At 36.6% G+C, this 25,408-nt stretch overlaps 1 protein-coding gene across 1 annotated transcript; it reads right to left on the minus strand.

Moving 5' to 3' along the window:
- Positions 1-14,451: 14,451 nt before the first annotated feature.
- LOC131053341 (probable zinc metallopeptidase EGY3, chloroplastic) lies at positions 14,452-25,329 on the minus strand. The gene is made up of 6 exons (XM_059218222.1): positions 24,568-25,329; positions 19,916-20,113; positions 19,410-19,634; positions 15,435-15,673; positions 15,178-15,332; positions 14,452-14,972 (listed from the first exon to the last, which is right to left on the minus strand). Exons 1-6 carry the CDS (start codon positions 25,207-25,209, stop codon positions 14,620-14,622), a joined length of 1,812 nt encoding a protein of 603 aa, XP_059074205.1. The 5' UTR covers positions 25,210-25,329; the 3' UTR covers positions 14,452-14,619.
- Positions 25,330-25,408: the final 79 nt, after the last annotated feature.

The following is a 25,408-nucleotide window of genomic DNA, read 5'->3' on the forward strand; positions in this document are numbered from 1 at the left end:
GTCAAATTCACTTAGGAGCATCACTCATTTGGCTAGTCGACCAATAAGCATTACCTTATTGAGATGGTATTTCAATGGATTGATCCTTGCGACCAACTTAGTTTTATGAGTTAGCATGTAATGTCGTAATTTCTGTGAAGCAAAGACCACAACGAGACACACACGCTCGATTGGTGTGTAGTTTAGCTCATATCCCACCAATGTGTGATTGATGTAGTAGACTGCCTTTTCTTTGCCCTCAGCAACCTGTTGTGCTAAGAGTGCCCCCAGTGCTATTGAAGTAGCTGATATGTATAATAATAGAGGTTGATCTAGAATTGGTGGCATCAATACTAGCAGATTCAGAAGATAATCTTTGAGTATTTGGAAAGCCTGTTGACAGTTATCATCCCATTTGAACTTGATGTTTTTATGTAGCAAGTGCTAAAAAGGATTACATTTATCCGCAAGTTGTGCTATGAATCTTCGTATGGACCAAAGTCTCCCTTGCAGAGATCAAAGTTGACTAATGTTTCATGGTGGTTGCATCTCTAGGATGGCCTTGACTTTTGCTGGATCGGCTTCGATTCCTCTTTTTGATACAATGAATCCCAGGAGATTCTCAGAGGTTATTCCAAAGACACATTTCTTGGGGTTTAATCTTACTTTGTATTTTTCCAACCAATCAAAGATGACTAAAAGTATGTCCAAATGTGTATCTTTGTCTATTGATTTTCCCAAGAGGTCATCAACATAATCTTCCATAGTAACGTGCATGAGATCATGAAAGATAGTAGTCATGGCTCTTTGATATGTAGCGCCCACATTTTTTAGCCCAAAGGGCATGACATTCCAGCAGAAAGTTCCCCAAGGACAAGTGAATGTCGTTTTGTGTTGATCCTCGGATGTGATTTTTATTTGATTATAACCAGAGAATCCATCCATCAAAGATAACATCGCATGACCTATTGTGAGATCGACGATCAAGTCAATATTTGGTAATGGAAAGTCATCCTTAGGACAAGCTTTGTTGCTGTCTCTGAAATCTGTACATATTCTGATGCTATGATTTGGTTTACTGACAGGCACTAAGTTGGAGATCCATTCAGGATAATCAATTGGGCGTATGAATTTGACATCCAATAATTTTTCAAGCTTTGCCTTGACTAATAATGCCACTTGTGGATGCATCTTTCTTAATTTTTGTTTCACTGGTTTTGCCCCCGGTTTAACTGTCAAATGATGCATTACCAAATCTGGATCCAATCCAGGCATATCAGCATATAACCATGCAAAACTGATTTGTCGCTCTATGAAGAAACTTATGAACTTTGATCTTTCTATCTCCGTCAGAGATTGAGCCAAGAATATGTTATGTGGACTTTCTTCTGTACCAATGTTTGTTTTGATGGTTTCCTCTACCAACATAGATGATTTTTCTTCATAGGATGCTAGGAGAATGTCGAGCCTTCCATCTTTGGGTACCTTAGAGAGGTTTTTCCCCTTAGATACGTCCTTTCTTTTTACTTTTTTGGGGTCAGACAATGCCACAAGGTGGTTTTCACCATAAGACCCTTGATTTGTTTTTATTTTTATATTTTTTTGACTAGAAGGTCTGACACCCTCACCAAAATATGCCACGCTGTTGAGTTCTATAGTGTATCCTGCTTTATGGTCCCCAGGGGGAAGATCATCTCGTATGCCTAGATAATCAATAAAGGCTTCATCATTTTGGAATGTGTCGAATTGTGCAGGTCCTTCATGGTCCCAGTAAATAAGTTGGTGGTGAACAAGGGGAAGGCCTTTGATGTCTTCAAAGTTAGCAGGGCTAAGAGTGAAAATGCCGTTATATTCAGGTATGTCGAGGTAGTCATTGAGGTCATCATTGGCACTCTCTTCATCTGTCTCGATCGTGAACGAATCCAAATTGTCATCACTAATAACACATTTTGGGACAAGTGTTCTCATTCTATGTGATTTCAACCTAGAACCTAGAGGCAAGGACTGTATGGGGTCCTCAGGGGTTGTTTCTTGACCAACTTTGAATTTTCTATAAAATTCTTCTTCTTCTGTGGGTTCACCTGGTTCTCTGAATGTCTCGATGATTTCATAGTCACTGGAGGATTTGTCTGAATCCCATTCCCATTCATTGGAGTCTATGGAACAATGATTCTCTTGTTGAATTTTGGCAGCTTCGATTTGTAATGCTTCTCCTGTCTTTTGAGTGTTTACCTTGGAAGTCATGAAACCAAGTCCTTTCGAGCGTTCCTTTTTTAATGTTAATTCTGGTTGTAAAGGTTCAATGATGCCTTCCTTTCCTAAGCCAAGAGGACTTTGCCATCATACCCAAATTTTTGTAGGATCTTGAATCCTTTGCCATACTTTTCACATGGTAGGCTGATGTGATCTCGTGTATAATTTTCAGTGTCTTTGTAAAGAATTTTGTATAAGTCTTCTTCTTCCAGTTCACCCCATATTTGAAAGATAATAGGGTCCCATTTGAGTACAATGATAGATACCTGCTTATTAGGATGTGGTCTTCCGTATTCTTTTTGTGAACTCATAACTTGTTGTAAACACATGGTTTGATTCAAAGTGTATTCACCCATGCCCTTATCCTAGAATTTCCCTTTAAGCTCACCTTGTTTTGATGTCGAAGGTTTTAATGATTCAGGATCATTGTATGCAGAAGAAGGGACAACTTCCCTATTACTTGGAATGATCGTTTCAATTTTTGGTCTCAAGTTATTGCAGTATATGAATGGATTAGGATCACCATTAACTGTTATTTCAACTCCGTTGTGAGGAAACTTAATGCATTGGTGATATGTAGATGGGACTGCCCTCATTTCATGAATCCAAGGATGTCCTAGTAATATATTGTATATGAGATCCAGGTCTAGGACTTGACAAACCACATCCTTTGTAACTGGCCCAACTCTGAGAGGCAAGGTGACTGTGCCTTTGGATGAACGCTCTTCATCATCATATGCCTTGATGGTAATTTTGTTTGTAGAATTCACAACTTTATCTGAATATCCCAATTGTTTAATAGTGCTCAATGTACAAATTTTTAGACCCGCTCCTCCATCTATTAGGACTCATTTTATTCGGTGTTTGTGTATGAAGGCTTCAATGTGTAATGGTGCATTATTTGGTTGACTTATGGAGGTGTCGTCAACTTCTGTGAATGTAAGGGAGTGTGGAACAGAAAGGTATCCCACCATGGGTTGAAACTGGTCCACGTTGAGATCAGTAGAGACAACAGTGTCTCTCAATATTTTATCAAGAATAGCTTTATGTGCAGGGGATATGCATAAGAGCTCGAGGATGGAGATGAGTGTGGGTGTCTTCCCCAATTGTTCTACAAGGTCATACTCAGGTTTGGTTGATGAGGAAGTGATGTTTTTAGCTAGAGCACCTTGCAAAGTGAATTTACCTTGACGAGTTGTAACATTACATTCAAAGGTAGGTTTGGAAGAAGATCCAGTGCCTTTTAGGACAATCTTGGGTCTTTGGGTAGAATTCTCAAGCGTTTTGTCCTTGATGATAATGGTAGATACATAATTGTCCATCGAAATATGATTGATAGTTGAATCATAGTTATAGGATGCTCTAGTATAGTTGGTTTGGTCATCTGTGGCTGCAGCTTTTCCCTTGTCATGTTTTGGGAATAGTTCCTTAAACATCTCATGTTCTTGATTGGAAGAGTGTCCTTTAATCTCAATGTCACCTCTATCAATAAGATCTTGTATGATGTTCTTCAGTCGATGACAATTACCTATTTTACGACCTTTTCTCTTATGAAATTCACAATATTCACCATCATTCCACCAATTTGGTTTAACCTTTGGCTCATATGGAGGAAAATCTAGAATTGTGATTATCTTGTTTGCCACTAGCTTCTTGAAAACTGATTCAAGTGGTTCTCCCAATGGAGTGTACTTCCTTCATGACTTTGAAGTTGTTTGAGTATTCACTTGATTGTTAGAGATTGATCCCCAAAAAATGATTTTGGGTCGTACTGTATTAGCATCAACAACACCATCATTGATTGTGTTTTTGTTTTTATTCCAAAATCTTGGCTTGTCTTTTCCTTTAAAGTCCTCTTTGTTTTCTTTGAATATCTTAATGACTCCTTGTTTGATTAGGACTTTTTCTATTGCTTAGCCCTTTTCAATGATGCCCTTGAAGGTGGACAAATAATCTTTTCTTAGGTCATAACCAATGTCTTTGTTAACATTCTGGGTGAACATCTCTACCATTTGTTTCTGAGGAATTTCACAAGAGCATCTACTGGCTAGATTTCTCCATCTTTGTAAAAATGATGAAAAAGATTCTCCACCTTTTGCTTGGTGTTGCACAAAGTAGTGACTGATATGTCTGTCTCTATGTTGTATGAGAAATGTTAAATAAATGCCTCTACTAAGTCACCCCATGACTTAATTCCAGGTGGGAGTTGGGAGAACCATTCCATAGCTTGATCACCTAAGCTTTGTGGGAATAATCTCATCAAATATGTCTCTTCTGAAGCTACCTCAACGCAAGCTGTGAAAAACTGTCTTATGTGTGCCTTAGGATCTCCTTTTCCCCTATACTTACCAAACTTAGGTGTCACAAAGTGTGTAGGAAATGGAGGCATTGGAATGCTTTTGTCAAATGGATAGGGACATATGTCTCTCATTATGTAAGTTGGCTTCGGTGCTTTTATGTCCTCCATTTTCTTTTGTAAGTCCTTGATTTGCTGTCCCAAATTGTTCTTGGGTGGAGACCGACTTCTTGGACCATACCCCATGCCCGAGTCACCCGGTGGAGGAGGAGCATGTTGCATATATGGATGATATTGATCATACACATATTCATATGGAGGAGGTCTATAATGATGCTGCATATATGGACCACTTGGTATAGAGTCATGGTGAGGAATGGAATATCTATTTTGTCCATGTATACCATACTCTATAGGCATGTCATGAGTTTGTTCTAGTGTGTTGCCCCCAACTTTGACACGGGGTTTCCTTGTGTCCAAATTTTGAGCATGCCTTTGGATATCCATTTGCTTTGATGGTTGATCCTTAGCATTGGTATGTGATTGAGTATATTTTTCAGCATAAGACTTCCATAATGGTCTGTGAAGGTGAGTATCATATGCTTGACCATGTGTGTATGGGACCTCTAGTTTTTGAAACAAAGATGATGGTGATTCAGGAACCATATGTGGTCCTCTATTGCCTCCACTATTAGGCCTCCTTTGATCCATGTTGAGGTGAGGTTGTTGCAAAGGTCAATTTTCCATTATTTGAGACATGTCAAAATCATGAGGGATCTTGGCTCCACTTTGTGCCATCACTTGTAAGAAGTATTGTCTATCTCTCCTCATTATTTCCTCAACCAATTGATTGAAACGGGGATCCCTAATGATGTCTTCCACTTCTGTTGAATGTACTGAAAAGTTGTCCATATTGTCATTGTGTGTATCATTGTTGTTTGTAGTGTCCATGTTCTCAACATTTGGAATGTTTCTATAAGCATCCATGCCAGGTAATGTGGTATGATCAGAATTGAAGAAGATAGCATTGTCATACTCATAGGAACTCATGTTTGTGGACTCTTGAGCCTCTTTAGCTTATCTCCTAGATTTTTGGGAATGGGTTTCAACCATGAACTAGGTCTTGACCAAGATGTGTGAGACTAGATGAAAATGGAAAGAGTATGGAAGACTAAGAGTTGGATGGAATGTAAATGAATCTGAAGTTTACTTGCAATGTCCAAAGTGTAAGACAAAGTATGTATGTAGTAGAGTAGGTGTGGCTTCCAAAGAGATGATAGTTTCTCTTGATGAGGTAAGTTGACCTTGACTCCAAGTAAGACCAAATGAAACCCAAATGTGATAGACCTTGATGAGGGACCACTTAGCAAAATGTTGTTATATGTAGTGTGTTAACAAAGTATGATGAGGAAAAGCAAGTGACCTTTTGACTCAAGTTTAGACAAATGTGAATGTAATGTAAGGTGTAAAGCAATGATGGACTTTGTGAGACCCAAAAATAGGTTGAATGCTAGATGAAAACCCAGAGAGATACCTAGGAAGCTCAATAAGTTTGAAACTGACTGTTCCTTGTTTGCTGGATTATGAAAGTTTTCAATTCTCAACACAGACGTGCCTATATACTTCATAGATGCGCTTAAATGACACATACACTATTTTGTCAGACACAGACACGTTTAAATGACATAGATGCGGTTCTGTCAAACACAGACGCATTTCTAAGATGTTGTAAGTGCAATGTTGGTCAAGAGAATGCAAACACGTTTTTGCCCTTCACAGATGCAATTATATGACACAGACACGGGTCTGTCAGACACAGACGCGTTTCTAAAAACTTTGTGCAATTTTTCTATTCTGTGAAGTGACTTGTTGTGACCAAATCTGAATGTTTGACTGTTTTTCGTGACAAGAGGACACAATGTTGATGAGGACTCAATGTTTGCAAGTGTTTAGACCCAAAAATGACTCAAAGAAAAAGTGTGTTGTTTGATGTAAAATTGTTTTGCATACACTTGAAGACACAAAAGACATAATGTTTTGATATTTGGTCTTGAATGTTTGATTGTTTAAAATAAGTCAAGCACAATTCTTATGGCTGGCCAAGACAATAGTTGTTGATTCCCACATGAGGCTTTGCAATTCAAAGTGGATACTTAGATGCTTGACCCCACTGGCTCCACCCTTGGCACTCACTTCTCGGGGCAGCCAAGCATCAGTCCCCATGAAAACTCCTCGTGGCGAACTTTGTATCTCTACTAAGAACCATATGTGTGTGGGCCGCTTCAGAGGTCCGACCTCCTGCCCCAACAACTAGAAGAATTTTGGCTTCTAAAATAAAAATGTGCTAGTAAGGGCATTCGCTCGTGTGGCCACACATGCGGCACTTTCAGCTCTGTAAATACATAAGGCTCCCAGCCGGTAGGGGTTACGCCCTACAACTGATCAAATAAATTTGATCAAACGGGTTTATGGGGAGACATAGTGTCGGTATGAACTAATCAACACACGTTATCCATAGTTTTCACCATGAATACAGTTGTTTATAGTGGTTTGGAAGAGGTGGGTTTTCCTCGCTACCACTTGGGTCATTCTCTCCTCACTAATAGTCCTAATGACCACATGGGGAGACAGACCCTCTAAAGATGAAACAAAAAGAGCCTATTGCCCAAGACACAAAGGACACTGGTTCAATTTTAGTGCACCAATTGAAGTGTTTGATAATCTATGAAAACAAGGCACACAATAAAGATCAAAAACCCTTGCCAAGGTCTTGCAACAAAGATCTATTAGTAATTTGGATTTGTTTCAAATGATCACCCCTTCCTGCAAGCACACAAGTTAGGTAAATTTTAGATCTAAAAGACTTTGTGAAATAGGGGCCTTTGACAAAACGATTTATTTTCTTCTTTTGCTTTCAAGACAAGCTGCACCAATTTCGTTAGCTAGATCTAAAGATGTTAGCTCAATATAAACCTGATCTGAAATTGGAATGATGAAAAATTAGATCAAATAAATCAAAATGCAACAACTGCACACAGACGTGGTTACCAGAAAGACAAACACGATTAGATCTGACACAGACGCGGTTCCTGAACACAGACACGCCTGAAGACTTCATAGACGTGACTAGGGAACACATACGTGTTTCCTGGAATCTGCAAAAAAAATAAAATACTATCGAAGGTGCAGACACAATTCCAGATGTCACAAACGCGACATAAAATAAAAAACGCGATCCGAAAGTACGCAGACGTGAAAATATCAAAATATTGTTGGAAATGTCAGATCTGCAACTTCAAAAACACAAAATCTGCAACGAAAGATGTTAAATGCAAAAGGGACAAGAGTCCCACGGGGCGTGCCAAAATGTATACGGTGAAAATGGATAACAATAATATCGAAAGGCTAAATGAATTCAACCACAAAACCCTAGCCTAACAACAACAAAGATCCACCATAACATATGAAGATTACCTAAGACAATGCAAATCAAATGAAATCACAAAGATTATACCATCGCATGTCCAATAGGGTTTGGGTCTCCATTTTTCCTATTTCCATTGATCTTGCTTGATATATTTGCTCTCAGATTTTATGTGGACAAGAGCTCAACAAAGAAAGGAAATGTGGTTGCAAGTAGGATTGCATATGAAAGTTCAAAAGCCTAGTGTAGTCGAATAATCATCGGGGTGCATAGGGTTGATAATGAAGGAAGCATCTCCTTATATAGAAGACACCATAAGAAATGGAGGGATAAGATTGAGAGGTGTAAAAGATAAATGGTCGGCCATGATTAGAGGGTAGGTAAAAGAAATAATAACATAATGAAAGGGTAGGTAGTGTAGGAATTAAGAGATGAATGACATGTGTCATAGGCAGAAAAGGTTAATGAATTAATTAAATAAATAAAGATTTATTTAATTAATAGAGGAAGTGGGATCAATTAAATAAATAAATGTATTTATTTAAATGAGAAATAAGGCTAGAAGAGGATAATTGAATTAATTAAATAAATAAAGATTTATTTAATTAATAGAAGAATTAGGCTAAAATAATTAAATAAATAAAATATTTATTTAATTAGACTGGACAATTTTAGGTGTCTACAGTAACAATCGGGTTACAACATACTGACTCATAGGCCTAGTAGAACATACATAATAGGTCACAACTGAGACCTTGAATCGTGAGATCTATCTTCTACGCATAGTCTAGCTACATGATTCTCTGATTGATTCATTCTAATGTGCAATTATAATTATATATATCGATCCAGTCGGCCCAAAAGGGATCAAAACCTGAAGAACAAGATCTAACGTGCAAAATAAACAAGGTCGGCCTCCACCAAGAGATTCCTCTAGAAAATCCAAAGGATGAAAGGCAGATTACGGGAAAAGATCGGCCATACGCCAAGGAACATCAAAATCAATGCCCAAGGCTCCGCAATCTTCAGAAGGGGTTCCGATAGATCACCAAAATGGGTCTAGGCAACTGGTAACAAGAATTGCCAATTGGTAACAAGAAACTATCATGGAAACCGGTCAGCGATATCTTGCCGAAAAATGATCCAAATGCGATGTAGTCTGGAAGCAAGAAAGATGATCAAGTCTTCAAGTAGAATCCAACTCAATAGGATCCGGTGAGCCAAAACTAGGACACACAGAAAGGAAAATGTTTTTGGTTGATGCAAGATTGCTTGAACAGGGGATGCTCCTGCATCAGTTATGTATGCCTTCGTGGCAAGATGCAATTTTAATGTAATCATTATGTATTCTTATGAGACTTAATGGTTAAGTGCAATGTAATATTATTTCAATCTTGTAATGTAAAAGAATTGTATTGAAGAGAATTAGATGGTTAAATGTATATCTTTTATTAGAATCACCGATGTAATGTAATGGAAAGTATCATCATGAATGGAACATAGGAATGTTAATGATATCACATGCAATTCTATGAAGCAATCATTGTTTAGTGAAATTGAGTTTTTAGGATAAATTCATCTTATACAAATTAATTTACCTTAAGCAATGTTTAGTTTATTTATGTAAACCATGTTGGGAAACCCTTTAGGAGTTACACTCAAGTCTTCCGTTTGTGCAAATTAAATGTAATGTTTATCTTAATGCATCATTTAGTTTATTAAAGTTTAGAAAAAAAATATTTACTCTTTTTCAAGTGTATTAGTTTAATCCCTTCGAGGTTTCCTGACAGGGCGTTACAACAACATTCCAACAAGCAAAGGTGTTTAGAGTGAGTGTAACAATGGTGTGAGTAGAAGTAGTAGAGTAGCAGTGTGACTTAGATTCCCTAATCAGGGAGGAGGTTTGGTTCTTGTATTGGGTAAGCCATCGCCGACTCACTAAAGAGTCAACAAGGAATTGCACTCCCAAGAGGCAAGAATTTTAGTTAACTACATATCATTCACAAACAATTTTATATAGAGAATATGGAAAACAACATGATATTGTATGTTAAATCATGATTCTTTAGAGATGCTATTTTATATGGAGACTAGTTGTTGTCATATGTTTGTAGCCATATTAGGACAAAGTAGTCTCCCAAAAATTGTGCAATGTATGAGGATGTTCATATTCTGTTTGAAAATATTTTGAGTTGACAGTTTCAATGATATCTTTGAGGAGACAAGGCTCCACAATATCACAAGCTTCTTAATTAAATATACAATAAAAGAGCTGACAACATGATATTGTATGTTAAATCACGATGCTTTAGAGATGCTATTTTATATGGAGACTAGTTGTTGTCATATGTTTGTAGCCATATTAGGACAAAGTAGTCTCCCAAACATTGTGCAATGTATGAGGATGTTCATATTCTGTTTGAAAATATTTTGAGTTGACAGTTTCAATGAAATCTTTGAGGAGACAAGGCTCCACAATATCACAAGCTTCTTAATTAAATATACAATAAAAGAGTTGACATTGAAAGAAATCTAAAAATGGATTAGCTCTATATCTCGTGGTCCCTTAGATCACATGGTCTTGTGAACGTCATTAAAGTTCATTCAAGTTGCACAAATGTCCTAATACCAATGAGGATATAAAAGAGTTTGTTATAGTAAAGTTTCAGATTGCCATGTGGACTAACCACATTGGACGTAAAAAGGCATATTACATCAAAGAGTTTAACCGAACTTGGGAACATGGAGAGAAAGCATATTTAGGGGCAATTATTAAAGGGAAAGTAAGGTTGTTAGTGACACAATTGAGGACATGTTTGCATCATCTCAAGTGAGAAATGGGTAGTTGGAAATTGCCCAAAGAGGTATGGGAAGAGAGAACTTGCTTGTTCTGCGGGATGGGTGCAATCGAGATAGAATGACACTTTCTCATTGAGTGCATAGTGTATGATGATATTCGTGCTTAGTACGAGATCATCTTAAAGGCTGCCAACATGCAACATTTATTTGACAAGGTTAAGATCAACTAGAGTGATAGCTTTCTAGTCAACATAAATAACATGAGATCTAACCTTGAAAGGAATATACATATAGTTGAATCCTTGGTCCCATAGACTGATCGATCTTGTAAACATCAATAAAATCATTCATTCAAACATAGAATTGTACTCCAGTGACACTCTAAATGAAAATTCTTAACAAGGAAAATTCATATATATTTACGCCGAAGGCGTCTCTTTCTATGAAATGGACGAGCTATTTTTTTCCTATCGATGGTACGCATTGTTCGAGAATGGGTGCAAGACGATTCAATGCATCTTGTCTGTTCAAATTTTTTTTGCATACAGTTCTATTTGTTCATCAACTGTACTCGCTGTTTTCACCGTTGTTTTTTACTCCTCGACATCAGTGACAACACGTCACTACATGATTTTGAGTCCACCGCTGGCAACTTGTTGTGCCTGACAGTACTATCTTGTCATCGTTTCCACCATCTATCTTCCCGTTCACGTTTCCTTGAAATACGCATTACCTGTCATAGGATCTTTTTGTGCCAGTTCTTTGACTTTGATGTCTATTCGCATTTTTCAAGCATACACAACGAAACGTAATGAATCAAAGGCAAAAATGCATTTCTTCCCGTCATCAAAACAAAGTCAAATCCAAAGTGTGATTCCACCTCTTTACAAAATACTAACAAGCACGTTGAATAGTTTTTCACTTTTTTATTATAACGTTAATTTAGTTTTCATGTATGATTTGAATTTTATATAATTTTATTTTCCATTTATTATTAACTTTAAAAATTAGTTTTACTTTTTATTTATCAATGTAATAAATTTATTGTTTATAATTATTGTTTAAATTATTATTTATTAATATTTAGATTTTGATATATTTTAATTTTGTATTTAATTTATTTAATTTTTAATTTAGATCTAAATTTTCAATTTATTTTAATTTAGATCTAAATTTTCAATTTATTTTAATTTAGATATAAATTTTCAATTTATTTTAATTTTGAATTTAGATTTAAGTGTGAAATTTATTTTAAGAATTTACGGTTTTTATGAAATTACAAATAATAATTAAATGTTATTAAAATTTTAATTTAATCATTCTTATTCTCTTCCTTTCTCTTTGTCTCTTCTAATTTGAAAGCAAATAGACTTTACACCACATTATCCATCTATCATTTGGATGTCTATTTGACAACATTTAATATTGAATTAAGACCTTTTCACATGATTGCAATGAAATTTGAGTGGCACTGCCACTTAATTCTTACAAGCCTATCTCGATTGAACTATCAAGTGTTCCACATAGATAAGTAGTGGATTTCAAATTTCGTTTAGATATTTTATGTTGAGCACTAAAAGAAATGGCCTTATCAAGATCAATAAACTTAATCTTTTTCAACATTAATCAAATATGCTTACTTGTATTCTCATATTAACTACGATTTTTGTGCAAAAAGAGTGGTCTAGATATAACATTGACAAAAAATCAATGTCTTGACAAGTAGAAAATAATTAGTGAAAAAAAGTACGTAAAAATATAATAGCAAAAATAACCAATGAATAATGATCCAACAACTTTAGACATAGTAATCATCTTGCACATCTCTCCTTAAACATGGACCGCCAATTTGTGAAGCTATTAGAAGTAGTTTAATTTATAATATTTTTTGTTATATTAAATTTAAATTAATACAATCATTATATTTAAAATTTTATTCTCTCTATCTTTACCCCCTCTCTCTATTTACTTGTTTTTGTCACCTTTATTTGGAACTATTGCCCCTTCTATCTCTATCTTCCTAACTTCCTCTCTCCCTCTCCATCTATATCTCATTACCTTCATCTATCTCTCTTATTCACTCCATCTCTCCTACTCTTTATAAATGTATCCCAATGAATAATGATCCAACAACTTTAGACATAGTAATCATCTTGCACATCTCTCCTTAAACATGGACCGCCAATTTGTGAAGCTATTAGAAGTAGATTAATTTATAATATTTGTTGTTATATTAAATTTAAATCAGTACAATCATTGTATTTAAAAATTTATTCTCTCTATCTTTACCCCTTCTCTCTATTTACTTGTTTTTGTCACCTTTATTTGGAACTATTGCCCCTTCTATCTCTTTCTTCCTATCTTCCTCTCTCCCTCTCTATCTATATCTCATTATCTTCATCTATCTCTCTTATTCACTCCATCTCTCCTACTCTTTCTAAATGTATCCCCCCCGCCTCTCTCTCTCTCTCTCTCTCTCTCTCTCTCTCTCTCTTTCTCTCTGTCTCCTTCCTTATATCTCCATATCTTTCCCCATCTCTATGTATCTCCCCCTCTCTCTCTCTCTCTCTCTCTCTCTCTCTCTCTCTCTCTCTCTCTCTCTCTCTCTCTCTCCTTCCTTATATCTCCATGTCTTTCCCCATCTCTATGTATCTCCCTCTCTCTATACCTCTCACTCTTTATTACTTGTATGCACATCGACATCTCTCTCTCTATTTATATCTCTTTCCATCCATATATTTCTTCCTCTATCTGCCTATCTCTTTAACTTTTTCTCTAACCGTCTCCATACCTCTCTCACACTATATATATATCACTCTATCTCCACCTCTCTATTTATCGGAATCTCTCTAACCATACTCTTGTGTGTGTGTGTGTGTGTGTGTGTGTATCTCAATCCTCTATCTATTTCTCGTCTTTTCTTCCCACATATATCTATCTCACTATCTTCTTCTTCTCATATATCTATATCACTTCCTCTTTCTCTCTCCTTGTCTCTCTCTTTCTACCTCTCTTTACCTCTATATATTAATCTCCCCCTTCCTCTTTCCCTCTATCTTCATCTCTCCCTCCATCTTCTTATCTCCCCCTCTATCTCTACATACGTCTCCCTCTCTCTTCCTATGCCTCTGCCTAGACTTTTGCAACTGTATATCTTTACCACTATAGCTCTTTCCCTCAACATTTCTTCTGCCATCTCCTCATGTATCTCTAGACATGTCTCCCTCTTTCCCTCTTCATCTCCCTATTCCTCTATATTGATATATCTTTACCTTTTTAGCTTAAGTTCTCACTATTTCCTCCTCCATATCACCCTCTATCTCTATCTTATTATCTATCTCTCTATCACCTCCTATATCTATCTTTATATTTCTCTCTTTCTAATATATATTTATCTCTTCTATCTCTATACATCCTTCTCTCCTCTCTCTTTGTCTCTCCCTCTCCATCTCAAAATACCCATCTCCCTCTATATCTCTCTCCATCTCTCTCTCACTATTCAATCCTCTATCTCTTCCTAGATTTATATATCTTTATGTCTCTCCCTATTGCAAACATAACATGAGCCTATTCATAATGAATCGTGATTGTCTTCCTTATCTTACTATCACTTCCCCACTACTACCTTCATTGTAAAAGAAAAATTATTTTCTAAATTGTCTTAATTGATCTCATGTACTATACTATTGTATGCAAATAATAGACCAATTTTTTTCCGTATTGACCTCCCATACCTATTCGGCATACCCATTGCACACCAAGGTGCAATTGCTAGTTTTATTATTTACACGTTGCACAAGGAAGCTCTTTGATGCTTGCTTTAACCAACCAAAAATTACATATCTGAAGATAGACCGAGATAGGCTATTCAGTCGCCCCTGAAGTATGGAAGAGTGTAGAATGCACTCGGAAAAGTGCCTGCACCATTCGGGAAAAGGGTGAGGAAACATATGATGGCAAGAATATAACCCCACACATAACGCTCATCACCTAACGGTGTGATCTCATCCTTCGCTGGAAGTTCTTCACCTCCTCTAAAGAAAGTCGCAAACAACCCCCATGATAAGCACAGAACACTACCACCTAGTCCTCCAATTCCAAGTATGAGTGACGCTGCAAAGGAAAGTAAAGTTGCCGCTTTTCTTCCAAACAATGCTTGAGCTATCCTCCCTCCTTCGAGCCTCCCACATGGCAAAAGGTTCAATGAAGTTATAACAATACCTGTAAAATACGCATGCATCACCTTAGATAAACAATTCTTGTGCCAATTTTCTTTCCGTAAGTCTCTTACACCTATTACAACCTTGGACATCTTAAATTATAGTTACACAGAAAGAAGTGGAAATTTAAATTCCTATTCAGAGGAATCCATGACTTGATTATCATCCATCCTAGCATTTACCAGTTTTTCCCAATGCCCACCTACCTAGAAGACCAGCAAAAGCAAGGGGATCTACAGGAACTCCAACTCCCTCCACTGCTCGGGGAAGAACATTTCCAAGCTCATCAGCGTATGGTCCAATAACAAACTGGATAAACGAGAGCAGTGGATTATTATAGAAAAATTCGGGCCTTATATACCTGTCAAAGGAAAATCATTCAAGGAGGTAAGTATAAAGTCGAACAAAAAAATATAGTCTTTTCCTGCAAATTATTAAGAAGAATGAATAGAAAAAGACTTACAAGGCATTGCCACCTCCATTAAAGCTACCATCAAGGAAGAATGCTGTGGCTACTAAAAGAAAAGAAGTGACATAGGCAGATGTTATCCGAGCAGCAGGAATATCAAACAGTGCCTTTTTGTTTGGTAGGAGGGATTCGTAATTGTTGATTACTCCAAGACAACCAGTCCAGTTAGATGGGACTAAGAATGACGGGCTTAACCTAACCCCATAGCGAGCTGCCGTCCATCGTGTTGCAATCTGTAAACAGTAAATAAAGTTCACATCAATCAACTGTGAGAGTTTTCATGGAATTGTATACATATTTTGAAGGCCAAAGAAGAAATACCCAAATATATACATCTTCATTCGATGTACAAATCTAATCTCATAGTTGGTTATAGTTTTAATTCTATAACTGTTTGTGTTTTTTTTTCACAAAAAGGGATAGAAATTTATTAATCACAAAGAGATTTACAAAGCCAGAAAGGCCAGTAGTCCAAGAAAAGCAACGAATTACAGAGTCTTATCTTAGCAACTAATTGCTCCAACATGTCAGAGAAATCCAGAGGCAAATGACTCCTACCCACAGTATTCCAATCTTAATTTTATAAAGTCCAGATTTTAGGTCGTAAAATCAGATACATTAAGCATTAATATTAAGACGAAGGTAACACTTCGGAAACTCCTTACAGTATGTTTTCGAAGTAGTATGGAATAACATTATTTGTCCTCAGGACAATGTGATATTATTTAGATCAAAATGATTTTTTTCCAGCTTTCAGTAAGAGAGAATGGAGGAAAATGATCTAAGTAGAGAAGATTTGTTTAATTTGCATGGTTCCTTTCACGGAACTTTTGCCATAAAACAAAAAAGAAAGGATGAGTTTCAACCATTCAGAAGTAACTTGTAACCAATTCCTTGAGCTGTTACTCAAAGGAGGCAATCTATGGAATGCAGCTCAAATTTTCTTGGATAATGGATTACCTCCAGATTTCTTGTCAATGAAAGAACAGGACAAGAAGGTTGCGATTAAAACAAACTCAAATATTAATAATTGAGCTCAGATCTAGATCCAGTGGGATCCTATTTCCACCCAAGGATTCAACTTCTTAAAAGGAGGAATGTTACTGAAGATGAAAGGAGATGCCAAGCCCGTGTATAAATATATATTTTATAGTCTTACTCTTGGCAACCCAGATTCTAGAATATTGAGGGGACAACAAAGTGAAAGAGAATTCTCCCATAATATGAGGGTGGAAACGATAGTATGCAACACATGCAAACAATATCTCATCAGAATGTCCAGGCCCAAGGGAAACAAAAACAAACATGTGTTTAGATCTGTATTTCATCAAATTCAAATTCAATTCATAAATAAACCCCTCAGTAGATTTCAAGCAAAGATAACACTTAGCAGAGAGAGAACCAATTAGACCATCTATATCATTTTATGCACAAGCGGTAAAGTTGCTTGGGCCATCTTTATTTGTGTGTTTGTACAGATATTCTCCAGAGAATGGAGTGGCTTCTGACAGAATGGTTTTGTGCAAACAGATTTTGAATTTATCCAAACATTCATTTGACTTTTGATTTTGGTCCAATGATGTTTAGGATGCTTGGTCTATAATTACTTGCCCGGTCATCGCCAGTAATTGTTTAGGATTTGGTCTATAGGTTCCTGCAAGAGACTTAGGCCCAGAATCAGAAATCTGGTTGTGAGAAATCAGATCATGGTCAATACTATTGTTAATTAAATATATGACTATCTGATTTATGTAGTTATACTTTGAGGTCTGATGCAGGAGCATCTGGCAAACAGGAACAGAAAGAGGCTTAGGGAGGTGAAATTGTAATGCGGCAGAAGCATCAGAATTAAATTAATGACCCATTTTGAGCTTGAAAAGAAAAAGATATCAATTCGCTGCACACATTTAAGGAAAAATAAAAGGAATTGGAAATCATTTTCTGCACCATCATTTATGATGTTTAAGTCTCATAAAAGAAAACAGAGCAAATCAGCAAGGTGGCAAAGAGATAAAAGAGGAAGGCATAGAAGAGTGGGACAGCCATTATGGTTCCTACGTAACAGCTGGTGAAATATAATAATAATTGAAATAAATAGAACAGCAGCAAGATAATGTGAGGAGACTTTGGAGAGTGAGGTGTCAAATTTGGAGTGTAGATGACAACAAATTATAGAAACAAGTATCGCCTCCTGAAGGCAGTTTTTTATTTGTTTTTGAAACTGAAATTTTGAGGAGATTCTCTATGCCAAGTGGCGAAGATAAGGTAAGAACGGAGGCCTCTTAAGGAATGAAGGGATCGACCAAAACGGATAAGAAATGTGGGCTGTGAGTGTGGAGATAAGGAGAGGGAGTCAGTACGCGGAAGTGTGGTGGGACTGCATAAGGAGAATTGGGAGCTGCTAGTAAGGGAATGGAAGCATACAAAGTCAAGAGGGCAGGATTAAAGAAGAGAGCATAAAGGAAGAGAAAATAATAAGAGAGGAGAGATTGAGATATGTGAGGCCAGAAAAGGCCATTCTTGTAATGTGATTATCCAGTTGTTTCACTTTGAATATATGGATGTATTTTCCTTATGTTACATTCTGATTTTGTTATTAGCAGAGAGTCTCTGCTTTGTTAACAGTGTTTGCTGATGATTTGTATGTGAAGTTTAAGGGCAGGGATGCTTAAAGTCCTGCGTCAAGGTCTTTAATAAGACTGCAAAATTGAATTAGGAAACCTAGTACTAAAGCCTCTGAAGATCCAGGTTTATGTCCTCCTTCATTTTCTAGTTCCATGCTGAACTCTATAATTTGAAATTTGTTCACATTTGAATGAGAAATCAATCAGACCCACACTACGATTCTTAACACGTCTAGAAGAAATTGTACAAAAAATGAATCACATTCTTAGCTGCATAGGGTTAGATAGATGCTAAGGGAACAAGTTGCAAAGCAGCTGCCAGAAGACATATCAATGCTGAAATTTGGTTCCTCATTCAAAACAGCAAGATGTTTTGTTTTGAATGATGCAACAAACTGCTGTATGCAAAGAAGCCGACCAAAAGCCATATCAGCTTTGCTCAATTGGTAGCCAGCATGTTTTCAATCTTACTATCCCTTTGAAGACCACTTCCCATAAAAGATCATATAAGAATGAGGTGGAGAAAAACTGCAACAGGTAAAGGCAAAGATTTGCAGAAGCAAAGCAAAAAACAAGCACTCAAAGTAGTATACGTTTCAGACATTTATCCATAGACATCGTAACCAATCTATCAAACATGTTTTGGCTTGAAAGAAAAGAAACAAAACAAATATTCAAATTTGATCATAAATTCTGCGGTGAAAAAAAATGATACAACTATGTCATGAAATTTTGGAAAAAAAATGCAAATACAAATATTCTTCATTCCTCGAACTTTTCATTCAATCCTCTTCTCTCCTTCAACTTCTATTTAATAGTGTGATAAATTTAAATGTTCACATAATAGACCTTCATTTTCGACCTGATGATGTCCTCCTGAAATACTTAGAGCTCTACAATTGAGCAGCCCAAGCCTTCAACTCTAGAGTTCACAAGAAGCATCATTCAAACTTGAGTTGTGAGATCATTTAATAAATTTGATAGAGTTTTAAATTAGTTTGTGTGATCTTGTTTAATCAATAAATTTTCGCATATTTAATGTTAGTAATGGTGGCAGACAAATGGTAACTGTTACTACTTACCAGGCCTCCAACCATGTTAGATTCATTGAGAGTTTGTAGAATAGTTTTGAAATGCAATCATCTGAATTTTGTTAAGTATCTCAAAATAAATTCTCTTCTTGGACTTTTACTCAAGTTTGGTACCATATTAATCAATTAAAAAACAACCTAACGAAAATGAAACATTCCTACACTGATCAAAGCATTTTGTTTTATACTGCAATAGAAGTTTATGAAACATCTAATTCACTTTCAAATAATGCTCATAGTGGGATGGAACACACCTCAGAAATTATGAGAATGGTGACAAAGCCACCAAAAAGAGGCAAAACATTGGCAATGTAGTCATCGAAAGTAGCATCTGGCTTTACAAAGAATCCACTCATGATAGCAGTTGTCCCAAACGTTGTAACACCAAGAAGTGCTGCGCTAATATAGCCCAAAGGAGTATCGAGTTTCGTGTACTCGAATTGGAGATCTATTTCTGATTTTGGTTGCACCATGCAAACCTGAAAAAGTGAACAATTATCATGTGGTTTTAAATGTAAGGATTGAGGAATTATTAGTCAGCTGAGCAACACAATATTCAGACTACAGCCTCTTTTATAAATCTAAAAACTATAAGAACCAAAACTAAGTTCAAGCTCAATTACAGGTTCTTTACAGCTAAATGCATCTCTACCATGAAGCATATCCAAGCAATCATTGCCATACGATTTACAAAGTATGCAGGAAAATTCAGAAAATCAGAAGATTAACCATACTGAAGCAAACATTAACGCTGAATTACCTGTTTTTTTATATCATTAGTTTCTTCTTCCATGAACCAAAGGACAACTTCTTGACCCGCAGCATCAGCTAGCTTCTTCTCCAGTTTAGGTATGACTTCTTCTATAGGCCTTCTAAGATTTCCAATAAAAATACCACCATCTCCAAAGCGGCGAACATCAACAGCAAAGAAGGTGTCAAAACCAAAACAGCTCTTTAACTGCAAGTCATAGAATAGATAACAAATGTATGTTATTCTGTGTGCAGGGTTCTGTATTTCAGTATCTCTTACTGACATAAGTTAATGTACAAACAACAACATGGGTGGTGCTCCCTTGTCCAAAGCAGGTTAATAAGTTTTTCTCCAAAGCACATATAGAACATTATCAGGAAATCTGCAAGGATGCACATTTTTATGAGTCATAGACTGACTTTACTAGGCACTAATAAGTGGCTTTAAAAAGTACACTTTAAATTACGTCCTCTTACCAAATAAGAAAAGTAGCTCTAGAATATATATTCTCTGGATACAGGGAAAGCGGATTTATTATTTAAAAATATGCTTTTAAAGAATGTAAACAGTTTAGAAGATTTTACGACATTAGAAGTCATCATTATCACCATGAAGGGGATGGATTTTGATTGTGTGGGTAGATAAAAAAGGCATTTAAACTAAAATTATGTTTCCTGTGAATATAAGTCAATGTTAGTGTTGATTTTCCAGTGTGCATTCCAGTCTCTTGTGTCCCTCTACAGAAGTAGTGTCAGCAAATTGCTAAAGTTTAGTTGAGAGTAGCAGCCTGAGTGATAAGATCGTGGCTATAATAGTTCCAAGATAGGCCTATTATTTTGAGAAGAGTATTAGTGCAAAAGAAGTGCAGTGCAGCAGCTTGAAGAAGGCTATAATAATTTAGAAGCAGAGCCATAGAGAATAGTTAAGAAAGGAGCTCACTCAATCTGGGGAAGAAGAAACATAAGGATCATGAGAAACTCAAGAATCATTGGCAAGAAATTTGAACCTAGATTGCTGAAGAAGTAAAGGTCAAGTCCTAGAAAGTCAAATAGGAAAATTGAGGATGCACAACTCTCTCAATATGTCTGAAAATTTTCAGAGTTGAAGATTTAAATCAGTGGGCTCTTAAGATGGAAGCATAATTCAAGAGAATGAAGATGGAGTTTCTACAATGTCTTAAAACTTGCAGCCTCTAAGTTGGCAAAGAAGGTATGATTTGTTACGCAAACTGCCTACATCAACGATGTGTATGTTGGGTGTGCTGGCATGGGTGTTCAAACCAAGGATTTTGTGATGGTGAATATTCCTATCGATGTCGATGGTTCTGATAATTTTGTCTCTGTCCAGGCCGTGGTTGAGGGGCAGATTCAAACTTCTATCCCTAACTCCCTTATTGCTAAGTCAACATCTTGGCTTAAGAACTCGCTTATTAGGAGATTCTATTGTAATTGCCCCAACATTGATGCTACTAGATGATGGCTACTTTGGAAATGGAAGTTAAAAGGCCAAGTAGAGGTATCTGCTATGTTTTATAACTTCTTATTTTCCTTTTCCAATTTGGATCGTTGCTCTTGGGCTTTGTCGGAAGGTCCATACTTTAGGTGGCAAAATGGCCTGTCTTAAATAATGGTCTCCAGGCTTTAATCCTTTAAAATAAGACTTCTTCAATCTTCCTGTATGGATCAAATTGTCAGGCTTGCCTTTGGAGCATTGGGATGAAGAGTTTTTTAATGCTTATAGCCAATTATTAGACAGTACTTTGCTACTAATCTGATCACTAAATTCAGAAAGCATTTGTTGTTTGCTAGAATCTGTGTGCTTATGGAGAAAAACAAGAAAATCCCTTTTAGAATTAATTTTTCTTCCAAACTGGGTGCAGCAGATTGAGCGTGAAGACTCTGCTATAATCCGCCTTTGTTGCTCCAAAGTGGGCCATGGTATGCTATTTGCCCATGTAACATGGACAACCAGTTTGGCTTTAAACCACCCTGAATTGGATTGTTTGTTTGTTTGGGTTGTTTGTTTTTCTACTTTTTGTTGTCTCGTTGTTGGTCTTCTTGGTTTTCTTTTGTTGATTTGCTGTGCTAAATGCTTATCTTTCTGATTGTACAAGGGTCTGAGCCCTTTCAAAAACCCTGTTTTATTTTTAATAAAAAACAAGCAAGAAGAACAAGATGAAATTATCAGAGAAGAGACAAATGTTGGGGGAGGAAACTGGTTTATTATCTGAGGGTGGAGAAGCCCCTAGCGAAGAGAAGATTTTGTAAAGAGGACCTAGCTGTAGAGATAGAAGAGACAATAAGAGAAACTGTGATTACATTTGAAGAAGAGGACCAATAGATTGAGGCTCCCATTCTTAATTCTAATGTTATTGAAGTGATTGATTTGCATGCAGTTGAGGAAGAAGAACTTGAAGACTAGTAATCCCAATTGAAGATTGCGGAGGCAAAATGTGGTTTTGAAAGAACTATTGGATCAGACATTAGTACAAATATGAATATATTTCAGGTAATCAGAATAAAAGTAACAATCGTAGAGCCTAAAGAAAAAAGCATGTCAAAGGAGGTGAAGATTGAAATGCAGAAGCAGTTAAAAAGATAAAATTTGATGGATGGGATTTAAGTAGATAGAAATAAAATTGTTGGAGAAATGCAATTAATGTAATTTGTGCAAATACAAAGTGGGTATATAGGAACAGACAAGATGAATGAGATCTTGTCCTCTTTAGTGGAGGAGAGAAGCAAACCAAAAAGAGGCTGTACATCTTCTTTATGCTAATGATATATCTATTGAATATGTGTTTGAAAAAACAATAACAAAACAAATTGGTAGACCAGGTGGTTCAATTTTGTTCCAACAATGGGAGGTTTCGACATCTGGAGAAAGAAGCGGAAGCAGAGAAATAAGAAATGATAATTGAATCGGGTGATTCAAAATTTTCTTCTAGCCAGTAGAATGATGCAGTGGCAGAATATTGCTTGAGTTAGTAAAACAGCATTTAATCTAAAATTCTGTCTCCTTCACATGTGAGTCATTGTTGGTTTTGGTTTTCCTGTATGCATACTAGTTTCTTGCTTTCTGTTGCCTTGAGCTTATCACAGATGCCAAGGAGCTGAATAGAGGCCAGGACTGAAAATTGGTTTAAATGGAAATGCAGCTTTGTCTGAATAGACATAGATTATTCTAGATCTTCAAGCTCATGGGCCTGGTTAGATATAATTTCAGTATTTAAAGGCCTGATTTTGTGATAATGTGGTGAATCCAATGACTATAATCCTGAATTAGGTGTGGCCAGAATGACTGCCACAACTAGTGCCTGATTGGACAATAAATGGTAGTCCATCTTCCTATCAAAGTAGAACATGAAAAATGTCAATAATGGCATAGTCTGATAATTAAATCATGATGATGTGATTCTTACTACCAAGTTCAAACCTCTGTTGGGGTGTTGTTGCTAAGTGTTCATATTGGAAATGATGGGGATGAGATCCCAACTGTGACCTTATGATTCATAGCTCTGGTGAAAAGCATTTACCAAAAAAGAAAAAAGAAAGAAGTAGAACATGGAAAAGTAAAACAAAAGAAATGCAAAAGAAGAACCAGAGCAAAGCAATGTAGCAGAGACAATCATGGACAAGTCAAAGCAGATGAAGATGACTAAATAGGCACCGAGAAAGATGCCCTGAAACATCACAGTTGATGAGAGCGTATGCTAAAAATCATGCCAACCAGTTTGGTATTACAGCACAGCATGTACCAATAGGTTAGGGTAAATTTACATGTCTGCTATGCCAAGATTGGACTCTCAAGATTTTACCATTTGCATTGTATTCCCTTGGACACCAGAATTTCCTGGTCTATCAGCATCAAGTACATATCCCCTGCAGGACACTTACTTTGTATCAAAGCTTTGAACTCAAGTGTCCACAAATGTGAACCATGGTTTTACTCCCGAGCCTCACCAGCTCAGAATTCATAAATAAATATTTCTTATCAAGGAGAACATTAAAATTTTGGAAAATCAATTCACACTCTCGAAAACAGAACCTGTTAAGGTCTAGCAGTTCACGGAACATTTGAACGCCTGAAGATCAGCAGTACAGCACTCAGAGCTCCTGGGATTGAATTTTAGATGGTTATTGTAATTTGTTATCATTGCAGTATTAGAGCAAGACTTGGTAATCTCAAACCGTGATTGGCTCGGTGTGGCTTGAAAGGTGTTTGGAGGTCAATCCATACTTAAGAAGCACTAAACGTGAGAAGAGCCTATACCTTAGTGGCAGAGCAGTGTACCTCGGAAGACCTAAGTTAGTCATAGCTGTTTCATCTTCTTCGTGAAAGAAAACAAGGCTACCAAAGATGTTACAGAATAATAAGAACAAAGCAATGAAACAGAGCAAGCTTAAGTAAGTTAAAGGAAAAAATGATAGATAGGTGTAAATAAAATAAATTGCAGATGCAGAAGAGAAAAAAGAGCAAAGTAATGAGGCAGAGCTACCTGAGATAGGTTAAAGAAGACCAAGCTGAACAAAAAGACGGCTCCCAAAACCATCACGGCCAATAAGAAGGCATCCTGATAGCTCTATACTATGCCTACTAGTTGAGTACTACACTACAAAGCATATCAAGGAATAAGGATAAGGAATCAGAGAAAAACTTACTTTATTGAGATCAAGGGCCTTAAACTTTTCTTCTGCCTTCTCCAACCTCTCCTTTTCCTGAGCAACAGAGCTTCTGAGCAAATTTGAAAAGAATTTCTGAAAGACATTCCCCGAGGCGTCCTTTTCCAATTCCTTTAGCCTCCTTTCAGCTCTCTTTTTCTCCAGCTTAACTGCTGCTTCAATGGAGGGATTACCCATAAAGTTCTTGAAGTCCTCATCCGCCTTCCAGTCACTCTCTTGCTCTATGTTCTTCTCCTCCCCCATTGTGGTCTCCTCATTTTCTGTCGGGTTTTCTGCAAGGCCAACATTCCCACCTTCTCTTGCACTATCCGTATTTTGATCTATTGAAGATTCCTCATCACTGGACTTGACAGAAAGCGCTACTGGACCCAGTATTCCTTTTCTACTTCTCTTAATACAAACATCATTCTTCTTACTGAATTGACTATAGATACCATTGTTCTTATTGAATTGACTACAAATAATATTGCTCTTATTGGATTCACTACAAATACCACTATTCTTATTGAATCGACAACAAATTTTTCGCCTTGAGAATTTGAATCTTTGTGAGTTCAGTCTTGGGCTTTTAAAATTGCCTGCACTCAGTGGCAAATTGCTGTTCAGCAGCGCTACTGCCATCTCGGTAATTTCAAGTGAAGCAATCTGCGTATTGAAAAACCATGCTATTTGCTTTGGGATCCTGTTACAGTTATAGACTCATTGCAGTTTCGACATTGTCCAGAAAGTACTGGAAATAAAGCTTATAATTGATGCGAGTTATTTATCTTGTTTTATGTGTGAGTTGCCTAAAATTTCAATTTTATTATTAATTATTATG

Source organism: Cryptomeria japonica, chromosome 3 (assembly GCF_030272615.1).
Source record: "Cryptomeria japonica chromosome 3, Sugi_1.0, whole genome shotgun sequence".
Taxonomy (NCBI): domain Eukaryota; kingdom Viridiplantae; phylum Streptophyta; class Pinopsida; order Cupressales; family Cupressaceae; genus Cryptomeria; species Cryptomeria japonica.